Source organism: Pseudorasbora parva, chromosome 20 (genome assembly GCF_024679245.1).
Source record: "Pseudorasbora parva isolate DD20220531a chromosome 20, ASM2467924v1, whole genome shotgun sequence".
Taxonomy (NCBI): domain Eukaryota; kingdom Metazoa; phylum Chordata; class Actinopteri; order Cypriniformes; family Gobionidae; genus Pseudorasbora; species Pseudorasbora parva.
In genome coordinates this window covers 14,317,472-14,334,395 of record NC_090191.1, presented here as the reverse complement: position 1 = coordinate 14,334,395, position 16,924 = coordinate 14,317,472, and the positions used below count along the sequence as shown (strand labels likewise).

Below are 16,924 nucleotides of genomic sequence, written 5' to 3'. Positions count from 1 at the left end.
TTCGAAACAACAATTAAGTTAAAAAAAATATGACGATGGACTGACGGTGAGGTTCAGGCTTTATAAAGTGTATTTGCAGAAGATGAAATCCAGTGGGCTCTGGAAAGTTGCGCGCAGTCCTACGTCACAGGACTAATAATCACGGTACTTCAGAACGCGATGAAAAGAAGACGGCAACAGGTCTGTGGGGAAAAAAGTTCCTGGGACAAATTGTTCCTTTATGTGTGATTGCAAAGTGCTTTATTTTTTAACACCTCCTGTCACAGAAACCCTACAATTTCTTTACAGAATGAGTTTGCAAATGATGTTTCAGGTCTTTGTGTTGTGTGAAACTCTTCTCACACTGAAGACAAGTGAAAGGCTTCTCTCCAGTGTGAACTCTCATGTGAATCTTTAGGTTTCCTTTAACGGTAAAGCTCTTTCCACACTGAGAGCAGGTGAAAGGCTTCTCTCCAGTGTGAACTTTTATATGATTCTTAAGGTTTGTTTTGTTTGAACAAGTCTTTCCACAGAGATGGCACATGAAAGGCTTCTCTCCGGTGTGAGTTTCTACGTGATTCTTAAGTTGATGCCTGTCTGTGAAAGTCTTTTCACACTGATGACATATAAAACAGTTCTGCCTCGAGTGAATACTCGTATGGTTTTTAAGGTTTTCTCTAAATCTGAAACTTTTCCCACACTGGCCACATACAAACGGCTTCTCTCCAGAATGAACTCTAATGTGAGTCTTAAAACTTTCATTTCGTGAAAAGCTCTTCCCACACAGTTTGCATGTGTAAGGACTCTCTCCAGTGTGACCTCTCATGTGGTCATTGAGGTTCTTTTTGTGTGTAAAACTCTTTCCACACTGAAGGCATATGAAAGGCTTCTCTCCAGTGTGTATTCTCATGTGAGTCTTAAGATTTCCTTTTAGTGAAAAGCTCTTTCCACATAGCTTGCAGGTGTAAGGGCTTTCTCCAGTGTGGCTTCTCATGTGGTAAGTGAGGGTTCCTTTATGTGTAAAACTCTTTCCACACTGAGGGCATATGAACAGCTTCTCTCCGGTGTGAATTCTCATGTGAGCGTTAATACTTGCTTTATGTGAGAAGCTCTTCCCACACAGTTTGCACGTGTAAGGCTTCTCTCCAGTGTGACTTCTCACGTGGTCATTGAGGTTCTTTTTGTAAGTGAAACACTTTCCACACTCTTGGCACATGTAAGGTTTCTCTCCAGTGTGAATTCTCATGTGAGTCTTAAGATTGCTTTTATGTGAAAAACTCTTTCCACACTGTTGGCAGGTGAAACTGTGCTCTCCAGAGTGAATTTTCAAGCGGATTTTACGATTTCTAGGTTTTGTTTGTGAGGAAATCTTTTCAATCTTTGAGTCAAAAACAGATTTTTCTTCATACAGATCTTTTTCTTCCACATCATCCAGTTCTTGACTCTCTTCATTTAGTGCAATCAGTTCTGAGGTAAAAGAAGAAAAAAAAAGAAGAAAGAGACAAATACAAGTTAACTCCAGTTTAACCGCACAGAGCAAAGGCAGGGTTCCTATGGATACTTAAAAAAGTAATACATTTGATTTTTAACATTTAAGGCCACAAAAAGTGTTTACTTTTGAAAGGCCTTACATTTTACATGACACTTTGACTTCGACATATCTAACTAGAGTTATATGGTTTTTATTATTTTAGGGCATTTCACACTTGAAATGGTTCACATTTAACCCCTTTTAAAATAAATCCTGGTTTATCTTGCTTAATGTTTCACACTGGTCATAATTTACCCGGGGTTAACAATCCTAGGAATTCATAAACTGACGTTTCACAATGTACATCCCTAAACCCTGGGATAAAAGCAGTGTTTAAAACAAAGATAAGTGGGTGCTAAGCACAATGTGAAGGATTTGCTGGTTCACGTGACAATTTGCAGCATTTAAGAGCATATTACACACTGTCTTCTGCATGTGAAAGAGAAGCAGAGAAAAAAAATGGTTAAATGTCAGTTCAATTGTAAGTTCACTCTTTATGTGCGATTTGTAGGCTACTGTGTGTAATGATATCACACTTGTTTCAACGGTGTGTGAGCAGACATCGAGTCTTGCACTTTTACTCCATGATGTACGTGGTTATATGCCCCTAAAATTCAAGTATTAGCGCTTACTGCATGACACTACATCATTTATGCAATTGTGTTGCATGTAACCATGTAGTGGTAATACTAATACTAATAAAAGCTGTTTTTATTTTACATCATCTTAACCAGACATAGGGAAAGATGCTTTGTCTACATTGACTACATGATCCATCACCTGCCGTTTTCTTCTGACTTGTTTTTGATGGAGGGAGAGCTGGTTTCCTCTTAATGTACTCTCAATGGCCCTCATTTATCAAAAGTGCGTACACCAAATTTCCAGCGTACACCTTGCGTACACCCAAACCCACGGTGACTTTGAGATTTATCAATATGGACGTTGGCGTACGGCACGCTCAAATCCTACGCCAGCTCAGGAGGTGGTGTACGCACGTTTGAGTTAGTTGGAAAATGCGCAGAAAAGCAATTCCTAACACCACAAAACGCACTGACAAGATGTAGATATGACCCACTGTTAAAAAACACAACAACAACATTCAGTGTTTATTTTTGTGCAACATGAACGTCAATGTTTAATTTGTGTGACTTTACCAAAGCGTTTGATTTGTAGGCATATGTATTCCTCCAGTCGCGAGCCTGTGCGCTTTATCTGACGGTTCAGGGTTAGGCCCGGCAGCTGCGCACAGACTGGGACTAAAATAATTCAGACTGACAAAATAATAAAAATGACCTTCTTCTTTTAAATAATAATAAAATCAATAAAAACGACATTCTTCTTCTAAATAACAAGCGCCATTAAGAATAATAATCATAATAATAATAAGAAGAATCTTACAAATTGTCATGTAATTATTAATGTGATTGAATGGTACTCCACATCACATCATCATCACTATTGTACACCCCAATACATGTGCCGTGATACGAAATTAAATTCTAATTTTTTCAAAACACGCTGTAAAATAATGCATTGTGATGGTAATTTATCATCCAAACAGCTATTTAAACTGCTGGGGTGCGCTTCTCAACCTCCACACTATTAACAGTACTCGTGATTTGGGTCCATATTTTGTTTTTGTGGGTGCCTTTATTCCCACTCTTTATACTCTTAAATAAAACAATTTCGGGTTTTTTTTCCACTTCCCTGGTGATGGTCTCGATGGCGCGCGTCTCAATCATCTCACTAGTTCAGTTGTCAGGACACTGATCAGGGAGTCAGCCCATTGACTTATGTCCTAATCAGTGCCCCGACTAGTGGATAGTGAGATGATTGAGCGCGCCCGATCTCCACGTCGGAGAAGTTTCGCTTCTTTGCCGTCTTTTGTGTGTCCATGGCGTAAAATGAGGGCGTGCGGGAGGCGGAGACTTGAATAAATAGGGGCGTCTTATTCTAATGACGATCGTTTTCAGCCGCGGGATTTATCAAGGGCAAGTATTGCGTACACCTGAATTGCAGAGGTGCGCACGGTTTCATAAATCAGGCGGTGAGAGGAGTGTAAGCATAATCTTACGCCAACATATACACCCGTTTCTACGCAAGATTGATAAATGAGGGCCAATGTCCCCCCTTTATAAGGGAATCTTACAAATGCATGAAGAAGTGGGAAGAAACCAGCACAGACAAGCAACACAGAATTCTCTCCAATAGGACAGACACGGTGGTGGGCAAAAGATGCTGCTCTCACAAAGGTGTTTGGAACTTTTGGAAGGCCTGACAGTGCCATGTATGTAGATCTAGTCTTGACTTTAACAGCATTTCAACTAGAGAGACCATGAAGCGTACTGCTAGAGCCAAGGCCAAATGATACATTAAGGGTCTACTAAAATTTGAAACAATTCTTACAGGCCAAATCTTCCTACGGATTTTTGAGCACACGTCACCCCTGTCCAAATACCTCCAGACAAGCGGAATGGATCTCCTGAGCGCACACCGCCTGGTAGTGGGAACAGAGGATGGGCTGAAGAAGTGTGTACGAGACTTCAGTTGCGTAAAAGAAGCTGCAGACAAGTTTGTGGAGTGGGCTAATGGTGAGCTGCTGGAGAAGGAGGACTGTGAGATAGAGGTGGAGGTAGCACTACCTGAAAAACGGGTTAAGAAAAAGAAGATCATGCCAGGAGAGCTGGCAGAAGATCAGCCCTTAACAGCAGCTGAGAGGGACTTTGAGGTGACCATACATAATGTCATTATGGGGAAAGATGCTTTGTCAGTCAGTGCAAGGGAGAGGGAAGCCTCAGGGTCCAGGATTGAAACAGAAACAGACAAGTAGAGGTATGTGGAGAGTACAGAGGCTGGACCAGCTGAGAAGAAGACTGAAAGTGTAGAAGCTGGACCAACTGAGGAGGCTATTCAAAGTAGAGAGGCTGGACCAGCTGAGGAGCATATTCAAATCGTCAATTATTTTGCCCGTCCCAAGTCTAAAGATCTGTCTTTATTTTTTCAATATCACCCCCAACAAACCCCGAAAAGAACCTTGCCTAATATTTTTCATAGTAGAGAAGGGATCAACTGCAAATGGTTGACTTACTGTGAAGAAAGTCATGCTATGTTCGGCATTTTCAAAGCCCTCTGCTTTTGACGGCACTTTTGTTAGAGGAGGCATGCAATCCTGGAAGCATGTACATCAAAGAATTGAGGAGCATGAAAGAAGTCTTATCCATCAAGACTGTGCAGAGGCTTACTTCTTGAGGGCACATAAGGGGGGACATTGAGAGTACATTAAGAGCAAACCAGCTCTCCCTCCATCAAAAACAAGTCAGAAGAAAACGGCAGGTGATGGATCATGTAGTCAATGTTGTCAAGGTAATTGGAAAGAAGAGTCTAAGCTACTGGGGCTCCGAATTTGAAGCTGCCTAAACTTTTGAAGACCGAAGTGTAGACCACGGTAACTTCCTTGAAATTATCATGCTCCTGAGTATGTATGACCCCTGCTTGCAACAACATTTGACTGAATGTATTGAAAAAAGTAAAAAACAGCATGAAGCTGGGGCAAGAGGCAGAGGTTCATTGGTCACTCTGCTTTCAAAAGATACAATCAACAAGCTTGTCAAAGTAGTGGGCTGATAAGGGAGACAATTGCCACTGAGGTCAGAGAAGCTAAAATGTTTTCTGTCCAGATTGACAACACTCAAGACATCACATCCAAAGACCAGTACTCTGTGATTCTCAGGTATGTCACAGATGTGGTCCAAGAGAAGTTGGTTGCTCTGGTTGATTGTGAGGCTTCTACTGGGCAGTATTTTCTCCATCTCCTGAAAGAAACACTCACAAGACTTAACCTTGATGTGCCATGTTATGTAGGGAGCACTACCGATGGGGCAGCCAATATGCAGGGCAGTTACAAAGGCTTTTCTTCCTCTTTATCACACGAGGCCCCTAACCAAATCCACGTCTGGTGCTATGCACATGTCCTAAACCTAGCATTAGCAGACACAACAAGCAGTGTTATTCAGAGTGCATCGCTTTTCACTCTCCTGAACGACATTGCTGTTTTTATAAGGGAATCTTACAAATGCATGAAGAAGTGGGAAGAAACCAGCACAGACAAGCAACACAGAATTCTCTCTCCAATAGGACAGACACGGTGGTGGGCAAAAGATGCTGCTCTCACAAAGGTGTTTGGAACTTTTGGAAGGCCTGACAGTGCCATGTATGTAGATCTAGTCTTGACTTTAACAGCATTTCAACTAGAGAGACCATGAAGCGTACTGCTAGAGCCAAGACCAAATGATACATTGAGGGTCTACTAAAATTTGAGACAATTCTCACAGGCCAAATCTTCCTACGGATTTTTGAGCACACGTCACCCCTGTCCAAATACCTCCAGACAAGCGGAATGGATCTCCTGAGCGCACACCGCCTGGTAGTGGGAACAGAGGATGGGCTGAAGAAGTGTGTACGAGACTTCAGTTGCTTAAAAGAAGCTGCAGACAAGTTTGTGGAGTGGGCTAATGGTGAGCTGCTGGAGAAGGAGGACTGTGAGATAGAGGTGGAGGTAGCACTACCTGAAAAACGGGTTAAGAAAAAGAAGATCATGCCAGGAGAGCTGGCAGAAGATCAGCCCTTAACAGCAGCTGAGAGGGACTTTGAGGTGACCATACATAATGTCATTATGGACACTGTCACTCAAAGTATTCATGAGCGCTTTGCTATAAGTGGAAAGCTTTGCTCAGATTTTGCCTGCCTTGATCCAAAAAAATTCCCTGAGGTAAGGAATAAGGGACTTCCAGGATCAGCAATGCAAAACCTCAGCAGTTGCTTAATGAAATTTGATGCCAGAGGCTGAGCTAGCTAGCCTAGCGACTCAGTGGGAAAGACTAAAGCTGTCCCCCCTAGAGGAGTACAAGGTCCGGACCTCAAGAGAAGATGATTCACCGGAAGGCACAGAGGATGGTGATGTAGAAGAACCATGTGATGTAGAAGGACCAGAATTGGTCAATGTTAACTGTTCTATGTGTTAAAGACTTTTTTGTTTTCTCTTGCTTTTGATGCTCATTGACTCTGATACGATTACTGCTTATTTTTTATTTTTATTTTTTCAGTTGTTTCTTTTGTCCTGTACTGCTCTGCATTGTATTCTCTGCTATGTACAGCACTTTGGTCAGTCTTGGTTGTTTTTAAATGTGCTTTATAAATAAATATTGTATTGTATTGTAAGAATTGTGCCATTTGTGTCTACCTTATCTTGGCACAATACAATTTACTGACAAATTCATACCATGTAAATGGACTGGCCTACAAATTTCTTTTGACATTATCCACTACTCAAGTGGCCTGTGAGAGTTTTTCTACCCTTAAATTTGTGAAGAACAGACTTAGGAGCACTATCTATCGCCCAAGAGCACTTGGAAGCATTTATGCTCATGGCAACAGAGAAAAACATTCTGATGTCCTTGACTGATGAGGTGATAAACAAGGTTGCAGAGACCAGTGACCTACTGTGATGGCAACTCATGTTTTGAGGGAGTCTGTGTGTGTGTGTGTGTGTGTGTGTGTGTGTGTGTGTGTGTGTGTGTGTGTGTGTGTGTGTGTGTGTGTGTGTGTGTGTGTGTGTGTGTGTGTGTGTGAGAGAGAGAGAGAGAGAGAGAGAGAGAGAGCGAGTGAGAGAGAGGGGCAACACCAAGTGATGAGAGAGAGAAACAACAGCAAGTGATGAGAGAGCGAGAGTGTGTGTGTGTGTGAGAGAGAGAGAGAGAGAGTGTGAGTGTGAGAGAGAGAGTGTGTGTGTGTGTCTGTGTGTTTACAATCACTCTGAGTGCTACAATGCCCAATACCATTTATGTTTGTGTATAGTCAAACATCTATATTAGCAACTGTTAAATTGCCTGTTTAGGTCTGTTCCAAACATGCCATATGCACAGCAAAATCCCTTTGGGGAAAAATGTGTCTGTCATTTTTTTTTTTCAGTTGATTGTTGTTGTTGACTTCAAGATCTTATAAATAATAATAATTACACTTGGTATTTAATGTTGTTGTGCAGTCATTTTATTGTAATTTGCAGCATTACAGCATTTGATTATTTACAGGGAACCATTTTCACGAACCTACAAAAAAAATTTGTACCGTTCAGCTGTTCCCAAACTTTTTTTACCTGCGCACCCCCTTCTATTTCCCAAACGGGTTCGTGCACCCCCAATACCCACTTAAAAAAACAAACAAAAAAACCCAACAAAGCTTTGTTTTATCGCCATATAAAAACTCATGTTTAATCATGGGCAAATAACCAGAACACGAATGACAATAACAACATAAAGTTTCAATATAATGCATAATAGCTACACACAAGCTTCCACTTTTAAGAGGATGTGACAGACACAGGCTCAGTAACAGAAAGCACGGTTATTTTCAGCCGCATAAAAGAAACATTGCAGCAATAGACTATTCATTGACTGTGGAGCTAGCATCATCATCATCATCATAACACAACGGTTATGGAAATTAGAACGACAGTACATTGAATTAAATTGCAATGAAGTTACAAACGATCCACAACATTAAAGAGAATAAGGTCCGATATAGATAAAATAAATAAACACGAGGATCAATCCGAAACTTTTCAAGTGCAACATCAAACATAAAATGTTTTACTATTCTCTCTGTCTCTTTTGCCTCCAAATCCTCACTCTCTCTTGGTCCCTCTCCTCCTTCGTCACTAACTGTCCCACTTGACAGTTTCCCTGATTTCAGCCAGTTAAGCATATATATATATATATATATATATATATATATATATATATATATATATATATATATATATACCCCATTGGAATGAATGAAACGAGTTAGCACGCATAGAGATGTGAAGTGGACATTTTCCCACCGGTTAATCAACGTGTGACAACAACGGTAATACCGGTATCACCGACTGGGCTTTTAAATCACTAATTCTATCTAACCGAAAGGAACATATGAACACGGCTGCTCTGGTATTAATCACGGAGCGGAGCAAAGATATCGCACAAGATTTGTCAACACAGAAAAAAATTCCTCACTGTAGAGTTTTTTTTTGACACCATCGTATCACTATCAAGTGATTTTGATTAATATGCGCTCGTGTTGTCTGAAGCATAGACTGTAAAGGTTTAAAGACGGCGAAGAATATGAGTGCGCGTGCACGGCCGAGGCCCTGTTAAACTGACAGGACTTAAAACACATATAAAAATGATACACTTTCACTCTATGATGGTTAAAATGTGCAATTAATCCGATAATGATAGGAAACCCAACCCAGCAATGGCGATGATCAGCTTCTCCATTTTCTCGGAACTAATGTTTTGGTAGGAACAAAAGTTTACATTGTATGTTTCTGCGGAATCAGCCAGCGCGAAGGACGTCTATATTCCGATTGGTTGCTGGCGTTTTGCCGCTAAACCTCGTCATTGCTCATTATTACCATAAAGTTGAGCCACTTTAAACTCTCGGATTGAGGCTCTGATCACTCAAAACGCAACGTCAAGGAATTTGCCGCTTCTTGCAGCTGAGTGAATCCAGCTTCCATTGAAAATGAATGACTTCCGGTAACTTTGGAAGCTCAAGTCAGCGGCGGTGTGAACGCCTCTCACGTGGCGTTGTCAAGGTAGCAATTTCACTGGATCTAAACAAATCAGTCTAACCATAGACCACGTGACCAGTAGCGGTGGCTTTATTAATAAATTTTAAATAATTTTGTAAGGATTATGATGTTAGTAGTATATATTTTTTAGCATTTTTTTTTTTACCACAGAGGGCCGGTGGTTTTACGAAATTTCCCGGTAGATTTTTTGGTCCCACTCCGCCCCTACAACATCCAGGGCCGCGTTATCCTAATGGGCAACATGGGCTGCAGCCCAGGGCCCCGAACACCAGGGGGACCCCTTTTTTTTTTTTTTTGGATCGAGGTAATTACACGTAGGCTATATTGAGCATCATTGTCACACACCCGAATCGAGTCACAGCGGACACCCAGTACATCGTCACCTCAACATGTCGAACGAAAATGTAAGAAAATATGACAGTGGCAGGGGCGGATCAACCAGGGTTTCAATTGCCAACCTAAATGAAAGACTTTTGCCACCCCAGCAGGCAGCTACTGTATCCCAAATTCCCAATGCATAAAATATAAATTGTTCCTCTCCCAATTTACATTAGCGGCGCTTCAAATGTGATGAGATAATAAAACAATAAAACACATCTTTCTATTATTCTGTAATAGTCCAACAAATGACTCCTATGAACTGCTTAGATCTGCAACGCAAATAGTTTGATCACGAATAGATCGCCTGTTATACGTCCCAATGTTAACAGATTTCAACTTTCTCACTACACACGGATGCCGTCCGGCGGTGCTTTCCAGGAGCGGTGCATCTGCAGCAGCGCGTTGATCGTTTCTACACAGAGTCTATTTTGTGCTGGATGCGCTGAATTAAATTGACAGAACGTATTTTGCATTAAAATAAACATGCATTGAAGTGAAAATCTGGTTATTTCACCACAGATTCATGTAATTTAAAGGCTAATCTGTTTCAATTACTTTTTGCCTCGGTAAAGCAAGGAAACAGACACATTTAGGTAAAAAGGGAGACATAATGGAGAGCTCTCGTCCTTTCTTGAAGGTGGAGAAATAAAGTTCTTTATGACCTGCAGGATTTCTTAAAAGATTTAAAAAATAAAGAAATAAAAGACTAGTTTTTTTGTCTATTGTAAGTTTTAATGTAAAACGTTTTTGATTTAGGCCTAGTTTAATTCAAGGGCTAGATATTTTACTTATTAAAATTTTAAATATGCTTATTTATCAATCAATCAACTTTATTTATATAGCGCTTTTACAATCACGATTGTGTCAAAGCAGCTTCACAGTGATAAACAGGATAATATTGCGACAAAATTAGATTTGGCTGTGCAGTCGTACTGGAGAAAACAGTGATGTTATCAGCTTATTTTAATTTATCATATAGCGACAATGTTGGCAGATCAGTATTATAGTTTATAGAATTAAATAAGACCTAATTCATACATTTTATTTGTATAATAAGTTGAATAACTTTAATCATATTTTTAGTGTCCCCAACTGAGCAAGCCAAGCCAAAGGCGACAGTGGCAAGGAACCAAAACTCCATCAGGGCATGATGGAGAAAAATAAACCTTGGGAGAAACCAGACTCAGTTGGGGTGCCAGTTCTCCTCTAGCCTATTAACACACCGTGTAAGATTATTATTCTGGCAACCTTACAGGTCAGAAATCATATTAGATTGGAATATTCAAAATTTCAGGGTAAAATAAGTATCTTAAAATAAACTCGATAGATTTGATTCAGAAGGCCTTAGTTACCCAACCCCCCCCCCCCCCCCCCCCCCAAAAAAATTTTTAATATTAATTTTAATTTAAAAAATGCACTACAAATATTTGTTTAGTTTTTTTGTTTTTTTTTGAGAGAGAGGGAGAAAAAACAGGTTCATAAAAGTCGCATGTTATTGCAATTAAATAAAACCGGCCAATAAAGCACAATGTTCTAATGTACTACAAACTAGAGGTCTACACAGAGGACCCGAGGCCATCAGAAGCAGAGTGGGTGGAGTTAACGGGATAGTTCACCCAAAAATGAATTTTTTTTGTTTATCAGCTTACCCCCAAGGCATCTAAGTTGTTATAAGTAAATCTTAATTTGTGTTTTACTGAAGAAACAAACACATCTTCATCGTGGATGCCCTGGCCTGGGGGAAAGCAGATAAACATCAAATTTTCCTTTTTGGGTGAACTATCCCTTTTTTGCAATTGCACAGTAATCATGAGTTTTCCTGTTTCTATGTGTACAGCAGTAAATGCAAACGAACTTATTGCATCCTTGCACAGTGTACACTCACATTTAACATATTTCAAATCAGCAACAAAATGTGAGGTGAACTGTCACATGAATGTTTTCTATGATGTTCAAATTGGGTTAAAAAGCATAGGCTACATTTCAGGTTGCCTCAGCTAACGCACAAGTGCAGTCTCAAGCATGTGTACTTCATAATAAAATAATGAATTAACTGTCTTGTTATATAATAATAAGTTACATTTATATAAAACTTTTCTGGGTACTCAACACGCTTTACATATAGAAGGGGGGAATCTCCTCAACCACCACCAATGTGCAGCATCCAACTGGATGATGCGATGGCAGCCATATTGCGCCAGAACCACCACCACACACCAGCTGATTGGTGGAGAGGAGACAAAGTGAAGAAGCCAATCAGTATATGGAGCGGATTAGAAGGCCATGATGGGCAAATTTCTAAATTTCTGGTTAGACTCTGCTCAGAGATTATTTTAAATAAGTAATGCTACTGTCCGTGGCCATGGCTCAGAACGAGCAAACGTTATTACATTTTAAAAAAGCAAACAGTTGAAGTTCTCTTGTGTGAGTTGATTCGAAATACAAAAAAAAAAAAAAGAGCAAAAGTTGCATTTGTCATCTGTCACCGTAAGAATGAGTGGACTTTTGAAGCTGCAATGAGTGGATTAAGCATGCACGGCAAGAGAGGAATAACATGGATGGAACTTTCTTGGCAAGGAGGATGGTATGCATCACAGACAGGTACAAAGGAGAAGACTGCTGACTAGAGGCAAGGCAAAAAGTTGGGTAGGCAAGACAGATTTTTGCGACTTATTTATTGACTTGTTAATAACAATTTTCTGTGGAATATGATCGGGTCCAGTTGGGCCGGTGCTGTAATTGGTCAAAAATCTTATGATAGTTTGATTATCTTCATTCAGTTTTCACACAATATTAATTGTTTTCATGACTTTTGCATGACACACCATTTTTAGTGCTTCACAAATTAAGTCTGGTTTAACGTTAGTGTCATGCAAACTGCTGCATTTGTCGCATAAAGTCTGCTTCGGTCCAGAGATGTACTAGCACAGTGCAGATCATATAAATGAGTCGGCGAGAGACGATTAGAGATTACTGCAAGTAAACTGCGACTTACACCCCTTTGGCCGAGCTGTGATATAAACTAAATAGCTATATATAATAATAGCTAAATAGCTAAACAATGGCTATATTAAAAAGGGGCTTCCGTTTAATTAAGTAGACCTGGCAAACTATTTAACAAACCTGTGTGAGGTTGATACTAATTATCTAAAGGATATGATGAAGAAAAAACTGTTTATTTTTGAAAATATGAATGTATATTGTACTGGAATCCTGCTGATATGTGACGTGCATAATAATTTGAAAAAGTACCATTCGGACGCTCATATGACATTCTTCAAAAATATTCTTAATTTCTGTAAAGCTGGACATTGCAATAAGTATCAAATGACTGAGTTCAGCTTTGAAAATGAAACCAACCTGTTTGTTCCTCAGTATCTTCTTGTTTCACTATGAGTGTTGTTTCTTCTTCAATCTTTATTTCTTCACTCTCCTCTTTAATAAACGCCATAATAGTGCGTCACGTGGATCTCAGTCGCTTCACCTGGAGTTTTTTTTCTGTGTAATAATTTTATAGTGATCATTAAGCATGTTTAAGATCAACATAATGAACAGAAAGAAAAATAAATCCGGCATCTCTGGTCTGGTGCTACAAATGAATAACTGGAATAAAGAATATTTAGCTTATTTATATTTGGCATTTAATAATGTGCATATATTACATAATAGATTTGACTGTCATTAAAAGATTTGCCGTTGGTTTGTAAAAAGCGGTCACCTGTCATACATATATGTGTCTTCATTGCATACACAGTGTTTTGACCTCGGTTTCTCTCATACATGAACGAAATAAAACGCAACTTATTATATTGAGTGGAAGAGCTTTGAATAAAACCAATTTATAAGATGTTACAATGAAAAACAGTTACTTAATTTTACACCACTTGGAAACTTTATACAATGGATTGAACGTACTGTATCGACGTACTGTAAACCCTTAAAAACCACAAACCTTTGTTTAGCCGAATCACAGACGGCGCATACTTATGACGTCACACCACCAGACCAAAATAAAAGTCCTGTTCAAAGACTTAATCACAGAAGTGATAAGAAATGTACTCAAACACACATATTACATATATATGTTTGTTTGTAATTAAATTTCTCTTCTATCAACATTAGCATTATCAATGTGTTGATTTGTAAACATTTGTTAGAGTTTTTAATGTAGTAATTTCATTATGTAATAAGTAGGCTAGTAATAGTAATTCTGTAGTTATAGATCTTCAGTATGTGTTGCTTGAGCTCATTCCAGCCTTTTGTAGTGACAAAGTGTTGGTTCAGACAGACATCTGAACATATCCACTGCTGGGAATATGTAAATTAAACACATTAAAGGATTTGGGTGGGATACTGAATAACCCAATAACAAAAAAAGTATCCGATCGCATAAATTAAGTATTTCACCTATTTAGGAAGACATACTCGTATAAATAATTTCTGAAGAAAAAATAGACTTGGACATATTGGATAACAGAAGAATCTAACATAATGTAAATCTATGATGCCCAACTATGAAAGTGCTCAAATACAAATAATTGGAACAAAAAGCATTTAAATGATTTCATAATTCAGTTATTTTTCTAATTTCTATATAATTAATCTGCTGTGCAGAAGAGGCCATAAAATCCTTTGAGGTTCCACACGGATATGCAGGAGTGAAAGATTACAAGTGATCAAGAGGGTGAGAATTCTCATAGTCATTGAGGTGTAAACAACTCTGGCTGAATCCTAAACCTCGCCTTATACAGCCATTTGTAGTGGTGTCTGAACCATAGTGGACATGTTCGTGTGCACTCATTCAATCCCACATTGCGCCACAATAACGAGTGTGCAGCCGATGGAGTTCACTCACTCGGTTTTCATTCACTACTACAAGTGAACTTGTATTAGTGGACTAAAGTAGGGAATAGTGAATGAGGGTTTAGGGACGATTTAGAATTCAGCCTCTGTCTCTCCAGAAAAAAAACATCTTGTGCCTGGAGTGTCCCAACAGTCCTCGATCAGCGAATCCCTTGGACTAAGATGGGTATTAGCATACTGTGATGATAAAGGCCATTGTGCCACGTTTAATTCACATTTATACCTTTAAAGGGTTTTCTGAAGTAAGTGTGTGCATGTGCGTGTGCCTATATATCATATTTTTAAAAATGGGCAAGAAGAAAATGTAGGCTATTTAGAAATCATTACGGACGTTCAAATGGTTTCCACTAAATACCATTACAAATATTACTGTATAAAACCATCATGTTAACAGGCAAGTTAACATTGCAAACTATTGTTGTGGGTTGTTTTTCCCCCCAACTATTGCATAAATGGTAATTGACTGAAATGCATGTATTGAAACAGCTGCCAATGATAAAACTGTTACATTTGTGTCGTGTGAGCAGGCCTCTGAGCTTATTTATTATAACAGATAATTACTTGTACTGATTTTGAAGTTGAAGTGTGGCATGTGTTCAGTTTTGATATTTGAATAGCTTCAGTGGGCGTGTTTTGGGCTTTTATAGATGCAAAAAGTTGAAAATTGTTTGACTTATGTTGATAAGTTAAAGTAACTATTGTAAAAAACATTCTGTCATGATTTTAGCAGCAACCTATTGATTTTTTTTGTCTGTTTTTTTGTTTTGTGTTACAATGTATTCCTGAGCTCTTGAGAATTTATATTTGGGGCAGTGTAACGTAATGTGTATATGAAATGTACACGTAAGTAAATCCCGAGTGCATAACAGCACAGTAGGAGGCGATAGCACACAGGCGGCAATGCGCTAAAAAAAAAGGACTTTTATTTTGGGGCGATAATATGACGTCGCAAATCGGCGACGCGCTGCTGCATCGGGTGTACTTCGGTTGAAGAATGGTTTGTATTTAAGATATTTAAATTGTTTAAATCGACACAAACTGTTCAGTTAACTTTATAATCATTTTACAAGAAATGTAAAATTAATGATCTATTGTTGAATGTAACACTGTAATGCTTATCATTAAAGAACGTTATTTTTGTTGATAAAACGCATCCGCAAATGTTATATAACGTCAATGAATTGGTCACTGAATAACAAACCTATTACAATCATACTGTAAATACAATTGTTAGGCTTTAGTGCCAATTCAATTTATGTTGTTGTAATTATGCTTCCAAAAAGTTGATTCTGCGCTAATGTGATCTCTTATTTTTTTTTTTTTATTGGAGATTTAAGTAGTAAATGAGAATCATTTAAATAAATGAATATATTTTGAAACAAAGGTCTTGTTTATGATTTTTGTAAATCATACGCAAAAGTTTTTCCACAGCTGATTGATTTAACATGGTTATAATAAAATATTAAGTTAGGTGTTATAAAATATGATAAATATGATGATAATCATGTCAAACAATTTAGTTGTTACTACTGTAAAACTTCATTACATTATTGTGGTATCTCATTCATTCAGTGTTTTCTGGTTATTTACTTAAAAATTGCTTCTGTACTTTATTTTTTTATATATATAACATTTTAATATTTACTAAACAATAATGAGTTATTTTATTAATCAAAATAAATAGAAAATACTGCAAACTTTTCTAAAGTATGAACTTTACCCTTTAGCCCCATTGTACCCTAATACAACTCATTTATGTTTATAATAGCCTTTATTACCTTTTTTAATGTGTGAATACAATTTATATGGTCTAAATCAAATATCATAAATATGGCATATGTTATAGATACTAGTATTGACTCATAAAATTGATTATAATTGGAAATATATTTTACAGGAGTTAAAGAGTGTCAAACTGTCAGCTATTCAGTACAGTATATGACGATATACACGCTGGCATGCTGGAGCTTTGAATCCATGTTTTGCAATGTTAAAACTATCAAACTACTAATTCCACAGATCAACCGCTGTCTGTTATGTGGATTGTAGTTTGTAATATACCTGTTAATGGGACGACATTCTGGAACTGTCGTCTCCATAGAGCAGTGGTTTTCAAACCTGTCCTGGAGGCACCCCAGCCCTGAACATTTTGTGTTTCTCCCTCATTTATCACGCCTGATTCAACTCATCACCTCATTAGCAGAGACTGCAAGAACTAAATTGGGTGTGTCAGATAAGGGAGACATACAAAATGTGCAGGGCAGGGGTGCCTCCAGGAAAAGTTTGCGAACCACTGCCATAGAGAGCAGACACAGCCACAGACTTTGAGCAATGCTGCGGAGTGCGGAACAGAACAGAACGGATTGTCGGAATTAGTGAATTTTTAATCCTCTGGGGGTGAGGAAGGGAAGGGGGCAAGAGAGGCAACTTAGCCGATGAAGGGCAGTGGCTCTAGCCACCGAGCCACCCCCCTGTGCACGGCCCTGCTGCCAAATGTTTTCAAAATCCGATTATAACCCAAAAAAATTATACCAAAT

At 38.7% G+C, this 16,924-nt stretch overlaps 1 protein-coding gene across 1 annotated transcript in view; it reads right to left on the bottom strand.

Annotated features, from left to right (window-relative positions):
* Positions 1 to 13,401, bottom strand: part of LOC137049084 (zinc finger protein 585A-like) — a 47,529-nt gene extending 34,128 nt beyond the window's left edge. The window contains exons 1-3 of the mRNA XM_067427471.1: positions 13,243 to 13,401; positions 12,885 to 13,022; positions 276 to 1,446 (exon numbers count right to left, since the gene is read on the bottom strand). Coding sequence (XP_067283572.1) covers positions 276 to 1,446; positions 12,885 to 12,975 — 1,262 coding nt within the window. The 5' untranslated portion in view covers positions 12,976 to 13,022; positions 13,243 to 13,401. The remainder of the gene's footprint in view (positions 1 to 275; positions 1,447 to 12,884; positions 13,023 to 13,242) is intronic.
* Positions 13,402 to 16,924: the final 3,523 nt, after the last annotated feature.